The following is a 13,555-nucleotide window of genomic DNA, read 5'->3' as shown; positions in this document are numbered from 1 at the left end:
TGCAGTTGTCAGCCTCTCTCTATCTTTGCTTTCTAAAGCTACGGAAGAGAAGTGTACCAGCTTTGCTATTCAGAGCATTTCCCTTAGCAGCTGAATCCTGTGGGAGAGTCCTCTTAGAGCAGCTTTTCTCTGCAGTGGACTCTCCTGACAAGATCACAGACGGCATTTGGTCTCTGAGTGTCATGATGAACATCTAGTTGGGTCTATTTTTACTTCTGAAATATGTTGAAAGATGCTATGGTGAGAAGAAGCAGTACAGTAAGATTTGGAAGCAGTCTATACATGGTAATGCTTTTGGGGACAGTATGTGTTTTCCTTCCAGTTCCTGAAATTTCTTATGTATGTAAAACTTGAATTAGCATCAAGAAAATAGTCTTGACTATCAATATTTTGATTTTCTCTTTGTGCGCCAAAATTGAAGTTCTGTGCTTTATAGCTGCTCTGATATGTCCTTTTCAGCTTCAAAATTTTTCAATAAAATAACTTCACTGTGGGAGTTACTGCTACTGCAAACAATTAATTGAGAAGAAAAATAATGATACACCTTAAGCTATTTTCCCTTATTGACATACTGTTCTTCACCCCTTTATTCCGCCCTGAGTGCTAGTATGATGTCAGAACAGCATTTCAAGGCATGAGAGGGAAAATATTTTTACCTGAGAAGGTGGTTGGAGAAGTGCTTGGAAACGTGGCTGAAACCTCAGCTGCTTTAACTACTGTGTATGGTGGGAATTGGGCAACTGACAGTTTTGACCAGATTATCCCTGGGTTTAGTGTGTCTGTCACTTCACTGAGATTACAGACGCCAGGTTTTGTTGTGAACTGGTTTGCCTGTGCTGTGTCATCGGGATCCTGGCTGGCAGACCTTTGTCAGACCTGCCACCCTTGCTGCTTTGGGAGGTGACAGGTACCTGCTCAGCACACAGGTGCTGAGGTGTCTCCTGTCATCTCCATGCGTTGCCACACACTCTCAGACACCACCAGCTTGCGGCATCCTTACGGCCTGTGTGTCTGGGTGCTGTGGATGACATCTTGGCACTTGCAAAATGGACCAAGCTTGACTTGCCTGGGAGCAGAGCTGCTCTTCGCTGATGTTTTGGAAAGAAAGGGGTGGGATGTTGCTTGTTTAGCTACTGGAGACAGCCAGTCCTTAGAAGATGACTGCTGGTAAGAGCTGGTAAGAGTGATAATGAGGCAGAATGGTGATGTGTTCTATTAATTTTTCTTTTTTTGTTGTTTTTTTCCGCATTTCAGGAGGGGTGCTTGTGGCCTTCAGAAAGCTCGGTTTCGCGCCAGGGTGCTTCAGAGGTACTGACAGATTTCTGACTATCTTCACCAAGTGATTTCTTTTTTTTCCCTGTAATTTGTATTTGGTTCCTTTCAAAAACATGCATCTATTTTTTGTAAATGAAGCTTTTTCAGTGTAGTTCACACTGTCATCTAAGCCCGCCTTAACATGCATTTCATAAATTCCTGAGACCTTTTCATAATGAAATTCTGCCTACCTGACACCTCATCTCCATCAGCAACTCCCTGTGTCATAGTAGGCATTCACAAGTAAGTGATGGAGGTGTGTCTCTCCCACAGTGGCTCAGTAATTTGAGTATTCATTGGAAGCTGGGAGACCAGTTCCCCTTGTCTCTGAACTTTTCTTGGATTTACAACAGATAACCTATCACCAGTGTCTCCCTTCTTCCAGCTAGCACAGATTCCTTGTCTATGTAATAATTTGTGGATGTATTGCTCTGAGTGGTCCAGCTGTCCTGTGACAAGCAGCAGAACTTCCTGGTGGTTGGCCCTGCATCGGTGAAGGTCAGGGGTGGAAGACCCTGCAGGGATCCAAAAAAGAGAAGAGCAGTTTGATAGCTCTAGATCTGAGAAGCTGCTGTGTCTGTCCGGATCTGGGATAGACCAAGTGAGGAACAGCAGCACCTCACAGAGCATCTTGAAAGCTTCCTTTGTAAAGCCTGTCCTTTTCCAGGGTTTTAATATACCAGGGACATACTTTCCATCACAATGCAGAAGCTTTGTAGGTTCTCGCCAGAGGCTGAGTTCTGGCTGAGAACTGAGGGGGAGGAGGACACCTGATACACTCTGATGGTGAAGGTGTGAGATATGCTGAGCCTTTACAAATTGTACTAAAATGACCATCTGAATTCTTTGGGGATGCATTAACTCTGAGTAGGAGGGGGAAGCTCAGACTGCAGCTGAAATTCAGTATTGGGACATTGTTGTAGAACTAATCGATTACCCAGACTAGAGAGAATTAATTTCCTGGTTTCAGAAACAGAATAATTTGTTTTTGCTCAGAATGTTTTAATGTCAGAAGGAGCTGTGTGGGATCTTGGGCTTCCTTTGTGCAGCTGTTCTCGAGTGTCCTGGATCCTTCCTGCACCTCCTGCCTCTTCACCTGCAGGCATGTGGCCGCACACGTGCACGGTATCTGCTGGGTTTAACCAGCAAAAAGAAGCATTCTGTGTTTTATCAGTTTGTTGCGAGGATTGGAGCACCCGCGGCGCTTTGCGCAGAGGTGGAGTCACGCGTGTCTCTCTTCCCGTTTCAGATCATGTACGCCCCAAGGTCCAGGGACAGGTTTACCACCCCATCTTTTATGCAGCGGGACCGTTTCAGTCGCTTCCAGCCCACTTACCCTTACATGCAGCATGAGATTGACCTTCCTCCGACCATCTCCCTCTCGGACGGCGAGGAGCCGCCGCCGTACCAGGGCCCGTGCACCCTGCAGCTCCGGGACCCCGAGCAGCAGATGGAGCTCAACCGGGAATCCGTCAGGGCGCCGCCCAACCGAACCATTTTTGATAGCGACTTGATAGACATCTCGATGTACAATGGGGGTCCCTGCCCACCCAGCAGCAACTCGGGCATAAGTGCAACCAACTATAGCAGTAATGGAAGGATGGAAGGACCACCCCCGACGTACAGCGAGGTCATGGGGCATTACCCAGGCTCCTCTTTTTTCCATCACCAGCACAGCAACATGCCTCCTTCCTCGCAGAGGGGGAGCAGACTTCAGTTTCAGCAGAACAATTCAGAGAGCACAATAGTCCCCAGCAAAGGCCAGGACCGGAAGCCAGGAAACCTGGTCTAAGTTACCTGCGCAGGTGCGTTTGGACTGAAGACAGGAGACCCAAGCAGGGTGGTGGAGGAAGACCCCCGTGCTCCGGTGCACGGTGTTGTTACGTTTCACGTGGTACAACTGAGTAAAACCAAACGTGCAAAGCAGTTCTTTGTTTCTGATTCCTTTCAGGGGAATTGCATGCAAAGCAGATTGAAAGAAATACAAACTTCCATTCAGTTTGTCTATGAGCAGTGTTTCAGGGGAAAGGGGGGGGGATATATTATTTTTTTTTAATAAACTATTTCAATTATTTAATTCTAAAAGTTAACTTAGCACAGAAATGAGGCTTGTGCAGCCTGTTTTATACTCACTGAATGGCAGAAGGAAGAAGGTGGTTTTGCTAGATAAATGGGGGAAGAATTGGCCAGTTTGCTTTTTTTTTTCTCCCAGGGTGTGAATTTTTTTTTAATATGAAACAAAATTCCTGTTCTGTGTGCCAAGGTATAAAGCTGAGAACTTAGATGAATGCAAGGAATTAATTTGTGTTGTGATAAATGTGTTTTAAAAAGTTGCACTATCTTACTGTTTTAAAAAAAATATATATGAGGGAACTGTTTTATGTGAAGTTCTTCTCTATGTTGTTGTTTCACCTGTGGAATAATGATAGAGCCCTAGAAGTAATCTGGAGGAGTTTGTCCCCTCCCCCCGGGTTTGCTAAAAGATGGGGACAGGACTTAGCCTAACATCTCTTGACTTCTACAATTCAAAAAAATACAGGGACACTTGACTTTGCAATAATTTGCATTCAAATAACAGTGTATCAATGAAGTGTCTTGGAGACTTTTGGATGGAAGAAGGCAAATGTGAAATCCCAGCATTTTCCATCACTTAAGGTTTAGCTGTTTTGCAGTGTAGACTATTTCTTTCATAAATGGCAAAACTACAATTCCCAGATGCGTTGATTTGTATGGATTCTAAGTGCTGCCATTCTTTTCCTTTTCATAATGCAGTATCACCAGTACTTACTGCTCTAGAGATTTTTGTCCTCACTGTAGCCTGAAATGTATTTAGTCACATATCATGACATTATGCAATAAATCGTTTGAAAATGCAGGGTGGGATTTTTTCCCCTGCTCTGCTGTTCAAGTACGTGAGGCTGTTGTGGTTTTCGCTTTCCATTTCATCCTTTCAGGTGCTGAAGTTCAGTCCTGGAGGTCCATCCTGTTGAAGTGAAGGGGGCCCTTGTGGCTAAACCCCCCCATGGTGTTTTTGCAGCAGTACCAAGAGCGCTCGTGGCAGTGGTGCCAGGTCCTGCCGCATCCCTGGCAGGGTCGTGGGAGCACCAGGAATTCTCCCTGCAAACCATTTTGCTCTGGGCCCTGTTGCAGAAACCCTTCTGGGTGCATGATGTCTGCGTGACGCCAGCAGGACTGTGCTCATGGGTAAAGGTGACTCATGTGTTCACCAAGTGTCTGTAAGCCCTGATTTTTGCTATACTGGCCTGGAGAGTAGTTGGGAAGTGTTACCTGCCTGTGTCGTGGCATGGGGCTGTTTCTCCACTGGCTGTTCCCATGTGGAAGCACGCGCGGTGCCGGAACTCAGTTGACAGAAGGTGATAGTGGCATCACAAGCACATGAAAAAGCACAAATTGCACTTAAAATGCATTTTGGAAATGGACTTAAAAGTAAGAATCTTTAGAGTCTTAGCTTGAATAGTTTCTAATATATAGGTGTATGAGTGTGTCATAGACCTTTTCACTTTAAGATCTTTCACTTTTTTCTGTTTTCCTGAGCCTTGTGCTTGGTTGCGGGCAGCAGCTGCTGAGTGCCCCAAGGGCACCGATGCCCTGGTCCCACGGCTGGAGGCTGGATTTCTGCAGGGCTTCTGTACACGAGGGACTCTGGTAACTGAAGTGCATCTTTGATCTATGCAGAGTTTTAATGCCAAAACAGTGTGTGTGTGTGTCTGTGTGCGTGTGTCTTTTGGGCCTCAGTGTAGATTTGTTTTCTTCATAAGTTAATTTGATTTTATTCCAGTTTAGAAAACATTTGTATAACTGTTAGTCTGAATACACAGCCCCATTTGTCTCTGTGATTGTTGTTTTGGTCTGAGTCATGCTGGAAATGCAGAGTAAAGCTGCCTTTTATCGTATGTATTAATTGAAAGGAGGGATAGAGATTGTATGGTGGGGTTCACTTATGTTTTTTCCTCTCAGACCCGCAGGACAGGTGTTTAGAAGATGACTAGGTGGCTTTCAGTCAGCTGGGGCTCTCATCACTGTCTGTTTCCTGGGAATAAAAGCTGTGAAATTAGATTTTTGCAAAGAACCTATGAGCCTAATTCTTAGTTAAAAACAACAAACAAATAAACAAACTGAACCAGAGGACAAAGCCAGCAAATGTTGGTTTTGGTCTTCAGTGACTTCTGTCACTTGAGGAGTGAGCCTTTAAGCCAGAGAATGTGTGTGCCTACACAGATACTGTGCTGTTGCCTAAATGAGGATTGTTTAGCCGAGAAGCCTTCAGGTGAGAACAGCTGGAACTCAGTTGTCACGGCAGAGCACATCTGGACTGGGCCCTGGGCTTGGGCGGGTTGAAGACCAACTTTCCCCATGTACAGATCTCAGCAAAGTGAGCCTTGAAGTTGCCTTCAAAGTCGCCTCTTGGGACCTTTCTTTAAAAACAGCCCTTTGCCATCTTTTACCCTCTCTGCATGCCAGTGGATTTATGCACTTCCCATTAACATTGTCCAGTATACTGTCTCTTAATTTTTCTTGGCTGAGAAAATTTTTCTGCCTGGAAAATGTAGCCTTTTCCAGTTCTTTAGAAAAGATTTGTTTAAAAATAACTTGGTATTTGCTCACCTAATAGTTGCATCTCCTCTTGCATCTTTGTCTTCTCATCCTAGAATCATAGACCAAGCTGAGCTGGAAGGGACCTATGAGGAACATTGAATCCAACTCCTGGCCCTGCACAGAACTGTCCCCAAGAGTCACACCATCTCCTGAGAGCACTGTCCAAATGCTTCTTGAACTCTGTCAGGCTTGGTGCTTGGGGGAGTCTGTTCCAGTGCCCAGCCACCTTCTGGGGGAAGAATAGTTTCCTAATACCCAACCTAAACTGCCCCTGGGACAGCTTCCAGCCATTTCCTTGGATCCTGTCACTGATCAACAGGGTGAGGAGATCAGTGCCTGCCCCTTGTCTTTTCCCCATGAGCAAGTTGTAACTATGCTGAGGTCTCCCCTCACTCTCCTCTGGGCTGGACAAAGAAAGTAACCTCAGCCTCTCCTCATGTGGCTTCCCCTTGGGACCCTTCTTCATCCTCATGGCCCTTCTCTGGGTACTCTCTAATGGCTTTAATGTCATGCTCTGCTTTCCCAAATGTAATGTGCTGACTCTCAGCTCTGGGAGTGTAGTGATTAGTTTATTTGCTATAGGTGAGCTTGCAGTCTGCTTTGGGACCTCTTTTAGCAGTAAATGGGCTATTTTCTGATGGATATTAGTGCTCTCCAGTGGAAAGGCAGTCAACAGTGTAACATTGAAACACTTAGTTTTTTCTATTTTTCTTCCATTGACTTGGTAGAGAATCTGCTCTTGATAACAGAACAGAATGGTAAAAGAAATACCTGAATTAAATAGCACTATCAATCTTTAAAGGCTTAGTGAGTGAGCTCTGAATTGGTGAGCTCTGAAGACAGGTAATTCTATGAAGCATTTATGGACGACCAGCTTTGAAAATACCCAGAATTGATAGACTGTATTCCAGAGCCACTCAATGAAACTTTGTATAAATTATAAAAGATTTCTGCAAACACTGTAGCATTGTCTAGATTTTGTCTCCATACTGATCTTCTGGCTTATGCGTCTCAGGCACAAAACCCACGTGATATGTGTGTGGTGTTTTCTATGTGATGGATCATATTTGCCTGAGTTCTGGTTGCTTCTTCTGACTTTGCCCAGTAACTCGTGTTCCCAAAATTCAGTATAGTGATGTTCCTACTTTAGAAATTTTCCAGTTAAAAGATTATTTTTTCTTTTAAATGCACCTTTATGAAATAAAGTTTTGTGACCTCTGTCCTACTGCAAAGACTAATTTTTCCCTTACATTTCTTGGCATGGCTCTCTTCTTGATGATGAATATGCCCCATCTTTGATGTTTTTGTATGATCTTTCAGGGCTAGAAATGCATGGGGTTTAGCAAAGGAAAAAAATGGTTTCTCTCCCAGTTTACCAACGGAGCACTTGGCACTTAGCTCTAATTCTGTACCTATGTCTGGAACAATTGTGGTTGGGCTCCTCTCAGTGCTGGACAAGCAGACTGAGAGGGATGCTGCTTAAAAGGTGTGAGTGAGGGACAGGAAGAGGGGTGCCCAGCCAACAGCCCAGTGTTCAGATCCCTCTCCTGGCATGTGTGGCATGTGCACAATTCACAGGAATTTGCATAATAGAATGTTTTCATCAGGGAGGATCTAATAATGCTACTCCTGGTCTTGTCACTGATGAACTCTGCACGTAGGCCAGTCTTGGCCTGATGGGACTTTATTACAGCATGAATTTCCCCTGGGAGTATGAAAACTCAAGCATACACCCCCTGTACAAGTTCCTGATGGCTAGTGAGGAAGATGATTGTGTTCCTGCATTCATGGAATCTGCAGGAGCCATGAGTTAAGCTGTGCTTCATTTGGCCTTTTATTACTGCTTGCCCATTTCTTACACCAGTTTCTCCCAGCTGGAAGCTGCTTCTGTGATGCCAAATCCCAGAATGTTTTTGTTGCAGATACATTTTTATTAAAAAATGTCATTGAGAGTTCTTGGTTTTTTTCTGTGAATGAGGTGCAGGGAAGGGTAAGGAGCAGAATTGCATTGTTTATTAAGGAATGCACTTTGCAATGGAGAAGCAGTCGGTGTCCTGCTGAAGAGCCCTGAGTGGAGGCTGTCTGGAAGGAACAGTGCTGTCTGAGGCAGTCGTTTCTAACCCTGCCAGGTAGTGAGATATCAGGCCTTAGAACTGACACTCTAATCTGTAAGGAATGTTTGAATGCTTTGGAGAAGATTGATCGCTAACCTTTCTCTGACTCTATCCCTGAACGCTCACGGTAGCTAAGGTAACCTGATTTTGTAGGTGAGGAAAAACAAAATAGTAAGTTGGTAAAAAGTAGATATATGTCAATATTTTTCATTGCCTTTTTTTTCCCCCCTCTCCCCAAGGATAAACAATAGGCTTGCTGGCACATTTGAAAGCATTTAGGATTATTCACAGGTTCTCTCTGGTCATTACAGTTAAGTCATGTCCGTGCACATACAGACCTGCGTGCAGACTTGTCCCCTTCATTCTGTCTGTATTAGTTTCTATTCCATGATCACCTTCCAGAAGTGCTAAATGGCTCTGTGTTGTGCTCTCAGTAACGATGGCAGGTCATTTGTCAAACAGCAGGAAGCCTGAGGAATGTTTGCTTTTCAGTCCTGTAAATGTCATGACCTATGTTTTTTATCTGTAGGGAGCTTTCTTGCTGCACCAACTCTTGCCTGTGACCTGGTGTGCTCGTGCACCTTCCATCCAACAGCTTCTCCTTCTGGGTGAGCTTTGAGAAATCCCTGTGCTTTGGGATAACCCTAATGCAGAACCTTGTGTATTGATGTACTGGAAGGAAGTAATACTAGTGTACCCTAAATCTCATAAGCATGTTTTTTCAGACCTAGCTGATGATGAGAACCAAGTGATCCTTCTGTGCAGTGGGTTCAGATGAAGTCTGGCTTTTGGTTACATCCTTGCTTTTTAGATAAAGCTGTTGCACATAATTTAATTACACATATCTGCTCTTTCTCTGCACTGTGTTGCCCGCTTGCCAACCAATACAATTACAGCTTTTCTCCTACACTAGCCCCAAATGTGTCAATCATTTCAGTCCCTGGAAAGAGGCAGTCTTGCTTAGTTGTCTGAGACCTGTTGAGGCCTTCTAGAACGTGGAATAGTCCCTTGTGAGGATGTGTTGAACTTCAAGAGGTTTCCCGTCCAAAAACTGGTCTGTATGTTTCATTAGGAAATTCAAGTGTAAGGTTTTGAGAGTATGCTGACTGAAAATGTTGGCAGGATTTTTTTTGTAGTTAATATATTGTTTGCTAGCCTAGCCTCACTAATCAGGGATGTAAATTATCTTTTGAGCCACCTCTGATTGCATTTTTGGGCTGGCAAAAAGCCCCGTTGGGCACACTTGCACCAGGAAAAAAAAAAAGAAAAAAAAAAAAAGAGTCGTTTTCTTGGTACAGCTCTGGGGAATAAACAGAAGCTGCACCACTAAGTTCATCCTCCAAAACCACCCTGAGACCTGCACTGCCTCTTCCCAGCAAACTGAAGTGTAGGTGTTTTGATGAAGTGCTTTGCTGCGCTATTTTGTACCACAGAATGCAGTGGAGGGGCCTACCGATGTTCTCTTGAAATTGTCATTGGCATTAATGGTTTTTCAGGGATGCTAATGCTGTTTTGGTAACCACCCAGTACAATTCTCCTGCTTTTGAAAGGGAAGATCAAGGACCATTTTGTGTCACAAACTCTCCTGGCTCTTACTTCTGCCTTGCTGGTGTCTCCTCTGTTTTTAGACTGAACACAAGCAACCCGGGTATTGCTAGCGTTGCTTTCTTGCTATAAAAGAGCTTACCTTTTTATGTTGATTAATGATAGAAAATCAAAACTGTAACTTCCCCTTCCCTCTGACAGATGTGTGATTTACTGCCAGAGATGATGCTATTTTCTTTGCTATATTGCTGCTGCTGTTTTAAGTGGTTCGGTGTGTGAGCTTTCTGAAACAACACGGTGTGTGTAGGATCTCGTGGGTGACAAAGCTGTCTCTTTTCTTCTTCCTTTCTCTCCTTGGTTTGTGCTTGTCTGTCTGCTGTGGTAGGTTTACTAATAAATTAAATACATCCTTATTAGATATAATTTTGAGGAGGTTTGCATGTCCGTAGTTTGTAAGCAACTAAGGTGCCTCATGTTCAGGTCTGAGCAGATAGGAATCCCCTTGCACTCAAGAGGGCCTGATCCAAAACCTGCTGAAGTTGGTAGGAAGACTCTTGCCAACTTCAGGGGGCTTTGCATCTGGCCTTACACTCCCACCTTTGTTGTGCCTCACTTAAAATGGTGCTTTTTCAGTTGTCTGTCTTTTTTTCTAGTTTGTTTTTTTTTTCTTTGTATGGTGCTGTGTATAACTTGAATATATTATGCACATATCCTACCCAATGGGTAGAACAAAAAACATACGCAAACAAATAGATGTTGTTAATACTGTAAGATAGTGTACAGATGATACCAATTTTAACACAAAAAAAAATGGCATAGACTTTGTGAATGCCAATCTGTGCTTGGTCCTTCTTTTGTAAGAAAGTTTGCAAATGAATGCATACAAATGACAAAAAGTCTATGTATTTTATTTTCCTATTAAATATCAATATAATATCATAAGGGAAAAAGGTTAAACAAATCCTTTTTGACAAGCCTGTGTATAGCAATTAGTCGTTTGATGCATCTTTGCTGTGAAGATTTCTTTTTTTTTTTTAATGTGTCACTTTAAAAAAAAAAGGAAAAAACCACAAAACAAACAAAACCTCCACAGCTTTAACCTTGCAACTAGATGCTTCTCGTATTGGTTGTTGCCTTGCTATTGCTGAGTTGGACCAGTATTAGTTACTACTTCTCCAGCAGATACATTATTTATTTACATTACTATCCTTGATTACCTTTTTTTTTTTTAACTTAGAAATGGGCTAAAACTTTTCAAACCTTTGTAATCACATCCTAGATTTGAAACGAAGCTCAGACAAGTGGGAACTGACCCAAACCATCCCTGCAAAATCAAAACCAGGCCAATGAGAGCTCTGTGACAACAGCCAGCTGTTGCTCTGTGCCCACTACTGGTGCACCATGCTGCCACTACGGACTGTCCTTGGCCTTGGGGTGTGGATGGACTCCCTGGTGGCCTGTGCTCTTGCCTGGGGACAAGAGTGGCCCCAGCTGGTAGCGAATGCAGGGTTTGAGTGGGAGCTTTGAGTTGGCAGCTCTGCTGCTGTGTTGGCTTCTGACAGCAGTGGCTTACCCAGGTTCATATTTAAGATTACAGAGAAATGCTTAGACCTGTTCAAACCCAGCAGGGGAAGTGGTGTGGGAAGTAGGGTTACACTTCAGCTTCCTGCCGGGCTCCCTTGGCCGTTCGGTTCTCCCCTGGCGTCTCCCATGTTCGGCGCTCCATTCCTGTGCCCCTGCACGCTCTTCGGTAAATCAAATACCTCAGGAAAACTCAACGTGAAGTTGTAGTGTAGGGACTTGCAGATGCTGTACTTATTTTTCTAAACTGTTTGTTTTAGCTATCCCAGGACAGTAGGTGATATAAAAGTTTATCGGTCCGAGACAGACTCATCCTCTCACAGATGGATACCAACTAATCTTTCAGAGATACTCCTGTCTGTATGTAGCTTTTTTATACTTGCCAGGCTTTAACCACAGATGTAAGGTAGCAAGGTGTTGGGCGATGTTTGAGATGGCGTTTTGGTTGGGTTTTTCAGATGATCAGCAAAGCGCTGTGCTAAAACTCAGGGGGCCTTACCCAGGGCCAGCGAAGTCAGTGGAGGGGCTTCCTCTGGTTTGAGTGGGCTTTCAACCTGGTCCGTCACGCTGGGGGATGGTGCCTTGGGGCACAGTCCTCCACTGCTTCTCTGTCAACCTGAAGCATCTACACCTTTGTCTGTAAATATCTTTTTAAAAGCCCTCACAGGAGTCCTGTATCTGAATGTTGACCATGGTTGTTTTGGCTTTCTTTTGTTTTAAAGAAGTGTGTTAAGTTTCCTATGGCCAGTTCTGCATCATCATGCCCTTATAGGTAGCTTGTATCATCACATCCTTCTCTATGTTGAGCTGTTCTGTCAGTAAGCATGTACCGTAGGTAAATACACATATTTTGTGATTGTCACTTGTTGATTCATTTATTGTTTGTCAGGGCGTGGAGTAATTGTTTTGGAAGTGTGCCTTGCCTGGCCATCTTCACGCTTCTGTTTGCACTGCAGAACCACTTCTGTGCATGAAGGAAGAAAAGCAAACAAAAAACCCCGGGCCTTCACTAGGAAGACTGTACAGAGTAAACCTCCTGCTGGAGGAATCTAGAGTAGGATTTATCATAACAAAACATGCCTATTGAGCGGACCAAACACGAGCATGTCTTCTTTTAGAGGCACTAATTTGCTTTGAAGCTGCAGTGGAAAGAGCAGACTATCTATCTATTAAGTGTATTCACAGCTGTGTTCACGCTTTTCCATTTACCACAAAGCACAGCAGGCAGCCAAGATTTTAAAAGGACTGTGAGCAGAAGTTACGAGAGCCTCAGGCATCATAGACCTGGACAGCAAAAATAATAATGATAATAATAATTTTTAAAGAATCACTTTAGTATTCTTTAACAAAGCTTTTCTACTCATAATATAAAAACTACATAAATGTCGATAGGGGTTTTATCTTTGTATAACTCTCAACTGCCCAATGCTGCTGTGCTCAGAGCATTTCATGATGGTATGTACATCAGTCAGGCTGTTACACTCAAAATTAACCATCAAATGCCTGTTTTTAGAGTGTTACCCTTTCTTTGTTGTTTCTTGCTAGTTAATTTACAGTGTAAAATGCTTTATTGCTGTATGGATTTTAATTTTTTTTTTGTATTTCCAACATTGTGGCTTTCAAGATCACATTTTCAACACATCTATTATTTTTATCCATTTTCTTTCAAGCTATTCTGAAATATGTACAGCACTATCAACAATATTTAATCTTTCTTTTAAAATTTATTGTTGTAAAACAAAGCTATTAAAAACAGTAAGTCTTTTTACAATTGTATTGGAATTTCTCAGTAGCTGTTCATGTGATGCTATGACAAACCTGGCTTGCTTTACTTTTTTTTTTTTTTTAATTTTATTTTGTGTTTAACACAATTAATTTGTTGCTTATTTTCCACCGTAACTCCCAGTTATATACAGAAAAAGATTTCAAACTGTTGTGTATCTGACTCTTTTAATTGAGCAAATGGTGATGTCCTAGTTTTTAGACCTAAGGTCTGTTTATTGCAATACTTTTAAAGGAAGATGTTGCTCTAAGTGCTGTTGTTAGTTTTAAATACAGATTTTATGCTTGTTCTTAATATGCTGTGGTTAAACCATGGCACAAAATTATTAAAAATTATTAAATGCATTTGTCTCCTGTTGGATTTATTTTCCCTTTGAAGTGAAAAAAAAACCCAAAAAAAGCTTTGGTAAAATAAGTGGAGTGGTAAAAATAAGCTCTTGTCTTTTTTCCCTTGCTGTTGGCAACCAGGTAGCAGATCGTGAAGGAATGGGAGAGGACTCAATCCTTGCAGCATTATGTGCAGGCCCTGGGAAGTGGGTGTCCGATGAGGGTTTAAGATCAGCCTTCTGACCCTCACACTCCGGCGATTAACGCTGGGACGG

At 43.0% G+C, this 13,555-nt stretch overlaps 1 protein-coding gene across 4 annotated transcripts in view; it reads left to right on the top strand.

Annotated features, from left to right (window-relative positions):
• Positions 1-13,298, top strand: part of LDLRAD4 (low density lipoprotein receptor class A domain containing 4) — a 239,314-nt gene extending 226,016 nt beyond the window's left edge. For 3 of the 4 annotated variants that reach the window (XM_041399420.1, XM_041399421.1, XM_041399422.1), the window contains 2 exons: positions 1,255-1,308; positions 2,564-13,298. In XM_041399420.1, coding sequence (XP_041255354.1) covers positions 1,255-1,308; positions 2,564-3,106 — 597 coding nt within the window. In that variant the 3' untranslated portion in view covers positions 3,107-13,298. The remainder of the gene's footprint in view (positions 1-1,254; positions 1,309-2,563) is intronic. The other variant, XR_005952259.1, reaches the window with a different exon arrangement.
• Positions 13,299-13,555: the final 257 nt, after the last annotated feature.

The sequence above is a fragment of the Onychostruthus taczanowskii genome, unplaced genomic scaffold (assembly GCF_017590055.1).
Source record: "Onychostruthus taczanowskii isolate IOZ18803 unplaced genomic scaffold, ASM1759005v1 scaffold16, whole genome shotgun sequence".
NCBI classification, from domain to species: Eukaryota; Metazoa; Chordata; class Aves; order Passeriformes; family Passeridae; genus Onychostruthus; species Onychostruthus taczanowskii.
This window is presented reverse-complemented; position numbering and strand designations above follow the sequence as displayed.